The sequence below is a fragment of the Centropristis striata genome, chromosome 2 (assembly GCF_030273125.1).
Source record: "Centropristis striata isolate RG_2023a ecotype Rhode Island chromosome 2, C.striata_1.0, whole genome shotgun sequence".
Taxonomy (NCBI): Eukaryota; Metazoa; Chordata; class Actinopteri; order Perciformes; family Serranidae; genus Centropristis; species Centropristis striata.
Window position 1 is genome coordinate 5850395 of NC_081518.1, and position 14595 is coordinate 5864989.

Sequence of the window (14595 nt, forward strand, 5' to 3'; positions counted from 1 at the left end):
CCTAAACTAAACTATTTTCATAAGGTCCTCTGTGTAATATGTATTTTATCTCTTGATTGCAGAGATTATCAAACACTAAGCTTTGACATATTGAAGTAATAGCCATAAAAAGGCACTGGATTAAGAATAAATAGCTCTAAAACCAGGGATTTAAAAAAGACTCCCCCTATTTTTGAGGACTAGATGGTACGTCCCAGTCTCTCCTCCTCTCATTCTCCTCCCTCCTGCTTTCAGTGTCCTCCATCTCTCCGCTGTCTCTCATTTTCTTATATCGAGGACATTCCTACTTCCAGAGACTGCTGCAGTTCCTCCTCCATCTGTTGTTCTTGTAATCTCTTCAGAGCTGTTGGAGAGGTACGTAATGACCATATTTCCTCTCCTCACATCACTGCAGGATTTAATAGGAAGCCTTTTCATAAAGATGTGTCCAGCCTACGTTCTGTGAAGTGCGAGCTGCTATGATGACCATTCAATTTCAGCTGTATTTATACCTCTTTAATTTCTTCCCCTCATTTGCATTTTCAGTGATTTCCTCGCAGTCACAGCTGTTCTTATTTCTTTCCTCCATCTTGTCCTCCATTTATAGGACACATGACTCATGCAGTTTTACAGAGAGAGAACAGAGAGCAAGACGGGGGAATAGACGAAATCTACATGTTATTGCATGTGGATTTAGGCTGTTTTGGGGTCAAAGAAATGGAGATTTGTTGCTTGACTCTGAAGCTCTGCAGCTGCAGTAGCATTCCCTCTTCTTCCATTACAAACCTGATAGATTTTCACATGAAAAAGCTTTACACAGGAAGCTGCAGTATTATTATTTAGTTGAGTGGTCGATTATGTCACAGCTGCTGGCACCAAAAATAAACTATTCCCTGTCCTCTGAGCATCAGCGTGCTCCCATCAATGTCATCCTTTTCCAAGGTCACATTTAAGGCCTCACCACCATGCACATGACTGCTTCGCCGCTGTACACTGAATACATGGGTTTTAAGTGTTCTTTTGTCATGTCAGTGTCTCCACATTCAGCAGAGCAGATAACTTGATGTCTGAGCCTAATTTAGAGGGATAATCTGTCTGTTTGCTGTGTTTCCTCAGTGAAGCAGCACAGAGCTGACCTTATAAAGACTCCTCCAGACCAGACCACACCTCTGTCCCTGAGTCCATGGAAGCCAAGGCTAAGTCCGGGGCTCCAGCACCCAAGTCAGCACCTAAAGCAGAGAAGAAGGAGCCGGCAGCCCCACGCAAGGCCGAGCCAGCCCCCGCAACCCCCGAGCCAGAGCATCCTCCTCCCCAGGATGGAGCAGCAGAAGCTGAAGCAGCAGCGGCAGGTGACGAGGCTGCGGCCTCTGGCACAGACTCTCTGGAACAGCTGAAACCCTTTCTCATCGGCGGGGCCGTTATTGCTGCAGGAGCCATGTTGCTGGGATTGTTGCTACTGGCGAGGAGAAATTAAAACCAAATTATTATCTCAAATTAAAGTATGTATCGGTTGATGAGTTAGTGCGTTGTTGCTGCGTGGTTCACAGACTATTATGGTTCAGAAGGGGGATGGGGAGCCACTGTGCATCTTTTATTTTATTTTTGTTTTTTTTTTAGCTTGCTTTCACTTGTAGTGAATCAAACCATTCAAGTTTTGATAAAGGCTGTATATGGAGCATAATTACACATAATATATGCATGATGTTGCTTCGATACTGCATCTGAACTGTAATCATTTATTTAAGAAAAACAAAAAAACTCACATGGTAGAACTGAGCGAAGAAGCCTGAACTCTCCAAAGGTAGCTTGTTCAACTGCTTTATCTTGTTTAATCCAGTTTGCACAAATATTGGCTTACGCTTGCAACATTTGTACATTCTTGCACCAGAGATCAGCTTGGTTCACTTTGCTAAAAGATGAAAAACTGTATTCACAATGTTGCAACTTATTGATAATAATACTGGCTATCTGAGTTATTCTAGGTTTACTTACTTTTACTTTTAAATAAGACAATTGAAGGAGTAGACCTGAAAACAGATTGAAATATGCATTGTGATGTATTGCACATATTTTGGCGAAATCAATGCCGAAGTGAAGGGACTCAGTTCAGAGACACTGAATTCCTGCATATCCAAAAAATAAAGAACGGCACAGTGCAATTTTAGAAAAAAAATCAACATTTTCAGAGGCAGAACATATAAGCAGGTAGTGGTTTAGGATTGAGATGTAGGGGGTTGTAGGAGACAAAAAATATGTACAGTATGTGTCAGAGAATAATAGTGAAGTTACCTCTTGCTGTAGAATAAGAAAGAGTTTTATTTTACTGTCAGATGATGTCACAAATCAATAACCTTTCATGTCTCACACAACATCCACAGTCGTGCTGTTTCAACTTTACAGTAGATACTTAGCTGTAGCAGGCTGGACAGCCATTAGTGTTGCATTATCAGGTTTGAAGCCTGCTATCAAAACATGGGAGTTGTTGATGTCTTCACTTTGCTCCCTTTATGTGGCTTTAGGAAAAAATTCACTCATAACTGTGTACAACCATAATGTAACGAGAGCAGCCTGAAAGTGGCGTGTAGATGAACTGTTGTATAGTGTACTCAAAGGGGGGGAAATCATATTTTCACAATTTTGTTGCAGCAAACACTCACCTGTACAGCTGTACACAATAGTGTCCACTCATATGTAAAGCTCATGGGGATGTCCCTGTTATATAAGTAGATAGCTGAAAGAAAGTTCTAACACACACACATCATTATTTGTTTTTAGCTGTAAAGGCACTCATGCATTTCAAAACATTACTGACCATAAATAATGTACAAACATACCTCATTCAAGGTCGACACCCCAAACACATCCAAAAGATGGTATGCCAACACCAAAACAAACTTCACCTTACATTGTACAATACAGTGTACCAAAAAAAAGAGAAACCCTATTTTCATAATTTCAACAGCGTATAAATGCAATAATTCAGATAGGACTCCTCATTTAGCACTTGTGCTGTAGCAAGTTGAATTACATAATTAATGATGTAATAATTAGTTGGTGATGATGATGATGATGTATGTTAGTGATGGCAATGATGGTGATGTTACAGATGATGATGACTGTAATGATGATGACGGTTATGATATATTTTTGATATATTTCTAACATATTTTCCTTATGCACACTCCCCTCTGCCCCCAAACTCCTAAATGTAAAAAAGGAAAGAGGTCTTGATCCAATCTTTATTAAAGACAGTGAACCAACCCGAGTGAGTGTTTCTTCTTTGTAATTAATCATATATTTGCAGCTTCAGCACTATGAATTCATTGGAGGGGAAATTGTCTTTCAGTTAAAGTGATCATTCATTTGAGTTTTCACGACTAATTAAAAGATAACAAGGAGATATTATTTGAGTATTAGCATGCTGGAGCAGCCGGTTTTTGGTCTTAATCTTAATTTCTGCCTGACTAAATTATAATTTTTATACCTGTATTCCGATATATATTGTAAATCCTTTTTATTCCCATCTACATCTTGAAATACAAAGTAAAGTCATATTGCCACTGCTGGATGAAAAAAAGTTTCATGTTTCACTTTTTATGAAATGGTATTATGACGCAAGTTTTTAAAAAGCACAATCCCTGGAACTCACGCTGTTTTTCCTGAAATATTTACATTTTTAAGTAGAGACTGCACAATAGAGAAGAGCAGCTCAACTAAAAAAAATGTACTATTGAATAAAATCTTTTATGTTCGTAAACACTTGAACAACAAACTTATATTAAGGGTGATATCTTTGATGATGAACTGGTAAATATTTTTGCATTAGCAATCACTACGCACTCTTTAATTTGTGGGATCCTTGCTAAAATATTTATGTTTGGACAATGTGTTATGTGTGGCTATTTTCTCTAAATTGTCTCTAAACCTCTAGATTGGTATGGGTCAGCTTTCCTGCACTCTACCTGCACACCCACAGAGCGGTTTCATGATTCTCTGGTTTCTTAATATGTGATGTCAACAAAGTGTGCATTGTCTGTACTGTACACACCTCCGCACTTCTTATCATCCAAAATTGGTGAAAACACCACCTCAAAGAATGGTAGGCTGATTTGTTTGCGGCATCTGCAGTATCATTCTACACATTTACACTGTGGCAACTTTTGGCATATAACTTGAAGAGTGTTTTTGCCACATTTAGACTTGAAATTTCATGAGGTACCCCATGTTAATAGTGATGTGTCATTCAACAACCTTGCAACATAATCCTACCATCATGGAGATTGTAATGTTTATGCCATAGACTGTTTAAATGGTTTGGATTTGATTAAACTGTTTTATCAGTGAGGTCAATTTTGCTGTTTAAATGCTATGCTATTTGGCTTTTTATATATTTAGATCATCCTATTTGTATAAGTGAGGGTGCATCTAATAAACTGTCCTAGTTTTTTTTTTTAAATCAGCCTTAGAGGAAGTTGTGCTTTTATTGTGAAGAATTTGTGCCGGAAGTATTGATATTGTGGCGGAAACAACGACAACGAGGGAAGCTACCATCGCTGTCTGGCAGCGAATTTCTCTCAAAAAAACATATAATTTGAGTTTGAGTTTGCTATATTTTTTGACGGTGAGTAAGTACAACTTAAAATTTTTAGACTTTGTTTTGGTCGGTTATAACTAACATCACGTTAACATGCTACTGGCGGCTAACATTAGCTAACAGTTTAGTGTTGTGCTAATCGCGTGGCTGCAGTGTACCTGGTTACATGTTAGCTTCAGCTAATGTTTCATTAAACTCTGGGAAAACCCGCATTAAGATTTCTTTTAAAGGTGCAAAATGTATTGAAGCTCAAGATTTAGTTTGCCGTCATACTTTCAACGTAAACACCCCAAATGAAAGCATTTTTTGTAGCTTGAATTTTAGCAAAACAATGACATTTGCTAATGTTTTTGCTCTTAATCATCACTCAGTATGAAGAAAGGTGATCGTCTTAGAACTAAACTTACCATGAGCACCTACACATTTGCATCCATCTGTATGTACACAAATAGTTTCATGAACATAGACGAATTTTTGGTGTCAGATACCTAGTAAACTCGCTAGCATAATATTTTACACTGATACAAATGTGATCAAGGTCTTATGTGTCTCTGTCCACAGGTGTCTCAAAATGATCATCCCTGTCAGATGCTTCACGTGTGGGAAGATCGTGGGTAACAAGTGGGAGGCGTACCTCGGCCTGCTTCAAGCCGAGTACACTGAAGGGTGAGAAACATACCTGCTGGTTTCTGTCACAGCATTACATCACCCCACAGAGGTTACTTGTACTATTGTTAGTGGTTAAATCATGCATAGTTTGAATGGGCAATGTGTAATTCAAGAATTTCATGATTTATTAAATGAAGTGATGACACTGTTCAAGTTTACAGCGAGTGAAACAGATCTTTTCTTTAAGTAATCACCAAAGTACACAGTTCATTGTAAAAAGAAACGATAAAAACAAGCATTATAGTCAAAAACAGTCCTTATGGATCATAGATTCTGAAATTGAAAAAGTAACCAAAGCTTAAAAATTTGATATTTCTGTTAGACTCACTTTATTCTACATGTCTCATTTGGACATAACTAGATCCTATAAAAAAATTAAACTCTGCACTCCTCAGCAAAACTGTGAAGCCCTGATTGATTTTGAAGAGACAGTCAAGTGACTAATATTCACTGAAAATCCGACACAACAGCAGGCAGTTTACAGAGCGTACAGGACAGGTGAGGTTGAAAGTAGATGTTGTAAAAATGCAAATAGTTTAATACGTATAGCATGGAGATCCAATTTTTTAGCAAAGGAATGCAATATTTTATATATTGCAGTGAAATAAGGCCACATCAAGTAAAATGTAAAGAGCAAAAAAGCCCTGAAATGGCTTGGGTATCAAATAAATCAATCAAAATTACTTTATTTACTATTAAAATTACTTTATTCAGAGTGTTTAACTCGCAATAAACGTGGCATTGTCCTCAATCATGTATAGTGAACTTTACAAACTAAGGCTGACACCCAACTACAATGGAGATTTGTGTGGGATTACTTGTTCATCTGACTGAACAAAGACCAACAGCCAGCAAAGAGGAAGCACAGGTAGAAGCGATGGGGAGTTGGATGTGGGACCTGCAAGCTTTACGGTTAAGCTAAATTGAGGATGTTTTCATGCAGCCAGCGCTCCAATATCACTGCATTGATAATGTACTGAAAACAGTTGAGGCAGTTATTACGTCTTCACATCCTGTTGATAGTGTTAGTTCATTGATTTCTTTTTAAAAATAAAGTATGTCCCTATATCTCAGACATTGCCCCTTTAAATCAGAATCCTAACAATTTACATTTTGCATGGGAACAGCTGCGCCAAAATTATATTTAGAAGCAATTAAGTTGGAGAACACATGAAAACCTTTTAGCCTATTCAGTTGTCACAGCACGTTCATTTCCTCCAAGGTTGCAAGATGTCTACATTCAGACTTATGATGTAGTGAATAATGCCAATTACCTGAGGCCATTTATGCTCCTATCCTGCTTATTGTCTGCAGTTAGGTCCATGCACTTTACTTATCCATTCAGTGCCATGCATTAGGCCTGACATTACCTTCTCTCTCCCTCTTAAGTGATGCCCTTGATGCCCTGGGCCTGAAGAGATACTGTTGTCGGAGGATGCTCCTTTCTCATGTGGATCTTATCGAGAAATTGTTGAATTATGCTCCACTGGAGAAGTGATTGGCCACCTTCAAGAACTGCACGGACTTTGTGGGGCTGTGGCATCTCCATACCACAGCCCTGTTATTGTATTGAGATATGACAACAAATACCAACGACAGTGAAGACTTCTGGGACATTTGTGATTTGATAATGCATTTTTTTTTAAATAAAGCTGTTAAATGACATTGCTACCTGTATTGCTGGCTTATGTAGGTACAATAATTGTTCTACTAGAACTATAAAGTGAAAATGGTTTACCACACAGGTGCTGTGTCAGCACACTACATTAAAGCAAAGCTGCACCTCAAATCTTCGGAAAAAAAAATACTAAATTTTACTTAATTTCTGTACTCAAAGAGATCAAGTTCAGGTATTCAGAAAATTAAACAACCATTTCCCACTCCATGTGATTTACTTTCTCAGATTATTGTGGTACAGGCTTTAAAATTATCAATAAATAGAAAATAAAATTATTCAGTCAGTAACTTGTTTTGACTGCTTCAGGTTCAAAAACTCCACCTTATTAATGTATGAAACACAAATATATGTAATAATTAATGTTCTTGGTGGTCCTCGGTGAACAAGAAATCAAATGGAATGAAACCAAAACATCTTTATAAATTAAACACTGGAATTATATTTTCAGGGAATGTGTTTTTAATCTGTAGCTTTAATACAAAAGAAAGTGATGAAAACGTTACAGTTCTTCATAAGTTATTAGTTCCTACACATGCAAGCATTGGAATCTCATGTCCCAGCAACAAATTTACAACCACATTTTTTCTTAAAACAGGTAAAAGTCCAATTATGTACAGACAACTGGGGGCCAAAAAAAAAAAAAAAGTACCATTTAAACTATTTGAGATACATCTTCAGTCTCACCTTCGATTCCTCCAGGGTTTTATACAACTTGTTGCAGAAACAAAAAATCCCGTCCTTTCTTGGCTTCACATTTAAACGCTCCGACACTGTGGAGAGAAAACAAAAACAATTCAAAGCCACATTTGCAGGATGGATTGTAAAGAACAGCAGCTTGATAGTGGAAGAGCCTCAGAAGATGTGTGGTATCCATAAACAACAACCATTATATGCCAATTCCTGCAATTCATAAAACTACAGAATGTTATAAACCTTTGTATTGAGTGAAATTGTTTAGTACATTTACCACTCTTATAGTTCTGCATATGCTCCACCTCACTATATACAGCATATATCATCGAGTTATAGCCGTGCCAGGTCTATTCATAGAGAAGGCTGTAAAAATATGATTATGATTACGATGTAATAACAGTGTGGCGACATAATGGGTTGCAGACTTTTAACAGGTCACTGCACAGTGAAACATTGTACTAAAAATAACTACTTTACTGACCTTCGCTGCATGAACTGTAATCTGTCAAAAAGGTTTTGGGGGCGTTGAAATGGCACCAGGAACCAAAGGCTCGTAGTTCTTTTAATGGTTTATCAAATACTGCTCTAAACCTTTAAATAAATGAAGCAATCTCCATTTTTAACCCATATAAATAAATATAGTGGGGTGTTTTATTAGTCTTAGATTAAAGCCACCATTTTGATTTTATATATTCAATGCATGTATAAAAACAACTTTTTCTTAAGTAGTCTTATTAAGATCAAAATCTGTTCTGCAACATAGAGTACAGCAGAAGAAACAGAAACACCATACAAACATCAGAAATAATCACAGACATCTATTTAAAGATGAAAAGAGACTTTCAACTTCCTTTTTTTACTCTAAGCAATCTGCTCAACTTCAGTATTTACTTGTTGGGTAACAAGTGTTACTCAGTCCTGGGATCTGGTCTAATGAACAGTCATTTTAAATTGAGTAATATGCAGAGGCAGTTGAAGTAAAACACACTGACAATAGGATCAGAAGGTTAAACAGCACTACAGAACCCAAGATGCATTTCATGCTCTATATCCAATCACACGGCATTATGCTAATGAAGCCATTCACATTTTAAATACGGATGTTTGAGTTGAAATCTTGTAGAATTCAGTGGATGTATAATTTGTATCTTTTTATACGTTGTTAAGATACATCTTCATCCAACACACCTGTATGGATCTGTAATATTAAACTTCCACGCAGTCTTATCTGTTGTGATCCTGATGTACTTCAAAAAACAGAAACTAAATATGATACAATGTTTGTATAACAAAACATGACAAACAAGGAAATGGGCTACAAAAACTGAAAAAGTATAGAAATGAGAGCTTACCAGGTTAGCGGTATCTGTCTCTGTGATCTCTGTGATCCCTCTGTCTTTCCCGTTCCCGTTCCCGTGAGCGCTCCTTGTCCCTGTCCCTGCTCCGGGAATGTTCTCTGTGTCTTCGAGACATTCCCGCACTTTCCCAACTGTAAGAGTCTTCCCGTTCACGTTCACGCTCCCTGTCCCGCTCCCGCTCTCTGTTACGACTACGGCCCCGGTCTCTGTCTTCGTCCCCAGAATGACTGCTACTCCTGCACAGAAACGAGGATTCGTGTGACACAAGATTCAGTTTCTGTATGGACAACATGATATCCGAGTCCTGAAGCATAATTATACTAACCTGTAGCCGTAGTTGCCCTGGATGGAGACTAGACAGTCTTTGAGTGAGGTGACCAGGGCTTTGCAGCGTTCATCTCCATACACTCTGGACTGCTTAATGATGGCAATAGCTGTTAATAGAGTCTCCATGGCCACCCTCAGGTCTCCTGCATTACCAGTTGGAAAATCAGATCACAGATCACATTAGACACAGCTGCATTTTAGCATTTGAGGACTTCAAAAGCTCTTGGCATTTGGGTTAACAAAAAAGTTTTGAAACTTTGGGGGGGGTAATATAATATTCTTAAATATGTTTTCATTGTTGCTGTTCTTCTATGTCTCCACATCTTTGTATCATTTTGTCATGTTGCAATCTGTAACATCAACACTAGATGGCATACATCCTACACACTGGTCCTTAAAGCTACAAAAAACTGGAAATCCATATCAATAAAGGTGAAAAACATTTCTAAACATCATCATTGCCTCCAACATCAACATCCAGAAAAGGACACAATGACTTCAGTCAGTATTTGGACTCCATATTTGCCAAAGGTTTGTTGTCATAGTTTCTTTGTGGCTAATTTTGAATGGATTATTCTATTCACGGCCTACAATAGAAAACACAAAGGGATTTTTTATTTCTTTTTTTACATGTAATTGCATTTATTGCTGCTAATACCAACAGATATTCTACATTTACATGTGTCCAGACCTGTTGCTGCCACACTCCATATAGAGCCAAGTTGTACCCTGGAGCGGGGAACAGCTTTTGATATTTTTCCATATGTCCGTCAGCCATAAATTGAGAGTCACAGTCATTGTTTTTTTTTCCTACTTCACAGAATCTGATGAGCTGTACTTACCAGCTGTTGCTCCAGACACAGCTTTGCTGATGGCACTGCTGGCAACAGCTTTATTTCTGTTCAATAGTTCCTCAAAATCTGCATCTGTCCGTTGAGGTGTGTGTCTGAAAAACAAACAGATTGTGGTCACACTGACTGACATTATTAAACCATCACCACAAGTTCTTAATAAAAACAACTTTCTGCAAAAAAAATAAAATCTTCACAATTTGCAATTACAAAAATGCTTAAGTATCCTTAATATGTTCTATGCGCTTTAATATCTGAATCAGTTAAACAATAAAATCAAGTTTACTCTAAAACCATATCAGTGTTTATGGTTCCTAACAGATAAAAACACTGCATGTTCTCACTTTTGCTGGCTGTATGCTTTGCTGCTGTGCGCATCATGAGCCGGGGTGAAGAACGCTGGATTTATATGCAGGCTGGGAGCTGGTTGGCTGGGAACATGGACTGGATGAGGCGGGAACAAATGCGGCGGCATGGGCGGGGGGAAGTTTGGCGGCATTTGTGGAAAAGGAGGAGGTGGGTGACTAAAGAAAGGGCTGGGTATTGAGGGAAACCTGTTTGCAAGTGGATGTGACGGGAAGAGTGGAGGTATAGGGGGAGGGCTGGGCTCCTGTGATAATAATGAGGGAATCTTATCCGATGAATCTGACTCCTTGGGATCTTTGGAACTAACACGCAGGGGTATACCTACAGAGAGCACAAGGATGACAATAAAACAGACATATTGCAATATAATGTCAATTCATTAGTATTATAAGATTGTGGGGGTCTTACGTTTATTTGCCATGTCTTCAAACACAGAGAGATTCTGTCGTGTGGCAAAGCGGCAGTCTATCCTTTCTCCATTGAGCTCACACTGGGGGATTTTTTCCAGCAATAGTTTTAATGACTCCTCTGAGGTGACCACTACTTCAGCGTAGCTGTGTTACACAGAGGAAGAAACAACACATATAAGGCTACCAAATACAAGTCACAGATTTTTGAAACATGTTTCTTTTGTTACAATAAACACTTATATTCACAGGAAATGTAAGGCTGGGCGATACGGCCAAAATCTTCTATCCTTTATATAGGTCATTTCATATCTGGATAATGATATACAGCTCGGGAAAAAGTTAAGAGACCACTCTCACAAATGTTTCTTAAATCAGGGTCTCTACATCTATGGCAGCCAGTGTTTGTTCGATTCCAACACAAGCCTCCTCATTCTACTTAATGAGACACAACCAAATCTTATTTTATGAGGAAGATTATAAAACACACTGCTGTGATTAAAGATTGAGATCATCCCACCAATAATGGTTTCTAAAGTTTTCCTAAGTTAAAATATTAGTGTTGTGTTGTTTAAAAATGAATATGAACATGTTTTCTTTGCATTATTCGAGGTCTGAAAACACTGCATCATTTTTTGTTATTTTGACCAATTGTCATTTTCTGCAAATAAATGCTCTAAATGGCAATATTTTAATTTCAAATTTTAGAGAAATGTTGTCAGCACTTTATAGAATGAAACCAAAATGTTCATTTTATTCAAACACATACCTATAAATAGTAAAACCAGCAAAACTGATCATTTAGCAGTGGTCTCTTAATTTTTTCCAGAGCTGTATATCACAATATAACAAGTTTCTAGTAATCCAATAAATAAATAATCTATATAAGATGACCACATGCTAAAGGCTTTATTTGTACACACCTGTTTAAAGTAAGATTAAAAAGTCTAGGAGTACTTTCTCATCTAAGACAGTTTGCTAACAGTTTCCAGTGAAATTAGATGGGAAAAATATAATACATAAAGGTTGTCTAAGAAATTTTAGTTAACGATATTAAGATAGATGACAAAATTATCTATTACTTTATCTTGCTCTAGGATTTCATCATGATGTTATTCCACCGAAAGACATTTAATTATCTATTTTCTTACAAATAAACATTTGATCTGCAAACACTCACCCTCTTGACTGGCCATTAACTTTGTTTTCTGCAAATTTAATGTCTTTGATGTCCTTCACACCCAGCCTTTGAGCCATGCATGTGATGTCCTTATCAGATGTCCACTGGAGGGAGAAGGTTTGGAACAAGACATGAGAAAATGACAGGAGATAGTTAGTTACTTGTGATTTTAAAAGGGGAACTTATTTCAGTTCCTGCAGTCTACTGCAAGCCAATGTGGACAAAACAACAGAGATGGTCATTAATGAGAACATCAAAACATTTACACAGAGAGGGTATTACTCACTAGGGAGGTTAATTGGCAAGAATCTGGAGATACAATATTTACCATGATGCAGGGTTTCGATACAATATTTTGGAAGATATTGCAATACTGTAAGCTTGCTGATATATTGTCATTTTTAAATGCAATTTTAGAAAAACTGCCATAGAACAAAGACAAGAAAACAAACCATCATATGCATAAAATCAGAGTAAATAAAGTTTGTTTTTTCATGCAACCAGAACAGTAGGATTTGTGCATTGTGTCTGCTACAAATTTGTGCATGTAAACCATTAATTAACATCTCGCTTAGACTACTGCAACTCTCTACTGGCAGGTCTCCCTCCATGCACCACCAAGCCTCTGCAGATGATCCAGAACGCGGTGGCGTGTCTAGTCTTCAACCAGCCGAAGAGAGCACATGTCACTCCACTCCTCATCTCTCTGCTCTGGCTCCCAGTCGCAGCCCGCATCAAATTCAAAGCCTTGTCTCTTGCTTACAAGACAGCAACAGGAACAGCTCCTACATATCTGAACTCCCTTGTTCGGGTCCACAAACCCTCTCGCCCACTACCCTCTTCAAGTGAAAGACGTCTGGCTCCTCCACTACTGAAAGGCTCTTTGTCCCAAACCAGACTCTTCTCCTCTGTAGTTCTCCAGTGGTGGAACAACCTTCCAAAATCAATAAGATCTGCTCAATCCCTCTCAATTTTAAAAAAGAGACTGAAGACCAGCGCTTTACTGATCACCTACACACATAATCAACACAAAGCATGCACACACGCAAAAAAACCCACTAAAACCCCTGCACTTGCATCCCAAAAACACTTATGTCCTAAAAGCACTTCCGTCCTAACAGGACTCAACGTAATATATGCCACTTATTCTTGTGTTGTTTCTTGACTTCATCCTTGGTTGTGTTGTATGATCTCTCAAATGTACATCGCTTTGGATAAAAGCGTCTACTAAATGACATTGTAGATTGTAGAAGTAAAAATCGATACACCTCATGTACAAGTGTATCTATAATTTCTTTGCCCAATTACTCACCCAGGGGAAATTTCCAATATATAAGGACAGTTTCCTGAAGGAGTTTCCTCCTTTTTGGCTTTGCACTGTTGTTGATCTGGCATCCTCTTCAGATGGTGCCTCTTTCGGGGGAGACACATCTGTTGAGACTTTCTTGTCCTGATCAACTGAGCCAGTCAAAACAGCATCAAAGAGCTCATTTGCTTCAGCAATTCTGGCCAAATCCTGTAAGGGATGCAGAAAAAAAGTAATGTTTATATGTTGTCATCGTCAATGTGCAGAGCATACATGAGCAATGCACGGACAGAGGGCGTTTCAGCCGCTGCATTAAGTGTAACATAAGAACAAAACTATGCAAACATCAGACTCACCTCGTCGTTTGGATTCAGGTCACTGTAAATATCTATGAGGTCGTTTTTGGAGGTACTTGGTCCGGCTGCAGCTGCCATCCCGTGGGCCTGACAAGATCCAGTTGCTGGCACTGCAGCTAGTTAGTTTTTTGTTTGTTTTTAGAGTAGTTACAACATGCACATTTTGCAAATAATCAGTGCATGCCGACAACAGGTGCACTGCCGATATACAGGAATTCCTGTTGACGTTCCAGCTTGTTTTTAACGTTAGCTAACGTTAACCAACGTCCCGCTTCAATCTACCGTTAACTAAACACACAATATGATAACAAACCGAGAATACCACCAATGGACATACGTTTAGAAAGTATATTTTAATGAACACTTTCAAAATGCATGCACTGTCTTTCATGTATGAGTTAACATACAAATAGTTTCGGACTAATGTGGCCTCGCTCTCTGGTCAGCTAATGCTAATGATGCTAACCTGACGTGAACATTTCAGTGCATCAGGGATATTTCACCGGTTAGCAACAAGAAACAGCATTCAGTTCCTATGGTTAAGCCGCTACAAACTCAGAAAAACAGTCATTATAATAAATGACTGGAAACACACTAGTTATGTAAGAAACTTTAATTGTAACACGCGGTGGCAAATTGCAATTATAACTGATATTGAACCTTAAAGAAATTAAGTTGAACTTTGACTTACGGGATCTTTTACAAAGAAGTTCAGAGGAGAAATGTTTTTCCTTTTTGTTACAGTATCTTAGGAGAACAAGATTAATAGAGAGAATATAATTTATGTACTTTCTTTTTTTTTTTTTTTTTTTTAATTAATTAATTAATTAT

At 38.0% G+C, this 14595-nt stretch overlaps 2 protein-coding genes and 1 long non-coding RNA gene across 3 annotated transcripts; 2 read left to right on the top strand and 1 right to left on the bottom strand.

The window, feature by feature from the left end:
- The first annotated feature begins 221 nt into the window (after positions 1–221).
- On the top strand, positions 222–3240 carry LOC131981366 (uncharacterized). The gene is made up of 2 exons (XR_009395305.1): positions 222–354; positions 1096–3240. It is a non-coding gene; the product is annotated as an uncharacterized LOC131981366 (long non-coding RNA).
- Positions 3241–4569: 1329 nt separating this feature from the next.
- Positions 4570–6907, top strand: polr2l (RNA polymerase II, I and III subunit L). Its single transcript, XM_059352401.1, has 3 exons — positions 4570–4600; positions 5135–5239; positions 6632–6907. Exons 2-3 carry the CDS (start codon positions 5145–5147, stop codon positions 6738–6740), a joined length of 204 nt encoding a protein of 67 aa, XP_059208384.1. The 5' UTR covers positions 4570–4600; positions 5135–5144; the 3' UTR covers positions 6741–6907.
- Positions 6908–7372: 465 nt separating this feature from the next.
- On the bottom strand, positions 7373–14534 carry LOC131987190 (cleavage and polyadenylation specificity factor subunit 7-like). Its single transcript, XM_059352381.1, has 9 exons — positions 13765–14534; positions 13415–13618; positions 12103–12206; positions 10924–11069; positions 10494–10836; positions 10141–10244; positions 9297–9441; positions 8966–9207; positions 7373–7690 (listed from the first exon to the last, which is right to left on the bottom strand). Exons 1-8 carry the CDS (start codon positions 13840–13842, stop codon positions 8970–8972), a joined length of 1362 nt encoding a protein of 453 aa, XP_059208364.1. The 5' UTR covers positions 13843–14534; the 3' UTR covers positions 7373–7690; positions 8966–8969.
- Positions 14535–14595: the final 61 nt, after the last annotated feature.

Bases quoted from the DNA above. Each gene is read 5' to 3' on its own strand.
- polr2l (XM_059352401.1), top strand. From the start codon at position 5,145: ATGATCATCCCTGTCAGATGCTTCACGTGTGGGAAGATCGTGGGTAAC. The intron at 5,240-6,631 runs GTGAGAAACATA...CTCCCTCTTAAG, and splicing joins CAAGCCGAGTACACTGAAGG to TGATGCCCTTGATGCCCTGG.
- LOC131987190 (XM_059352381.1), bottom strand. From the start codon at position 13,842: ATGGCAGCTGCAGCCGGACCAAGTACCTCCAAAAACGACCTCATAGAT. The intron at 11,070-12,102 runs GTGAGTGTTTGC...TGTGTAACACAG, and splicing joins GTTAATGGCCAGTCAAGAGG to CTACGCTGAAGTAGTGGTCA. The intron at 10,837-10,923 runs GTAAGACCCCCA...TGCTCTCTGTAG, and splicing joins TGAAGACATGGCAAATAAAC to GTATACCCCTGCGTGTTAGT.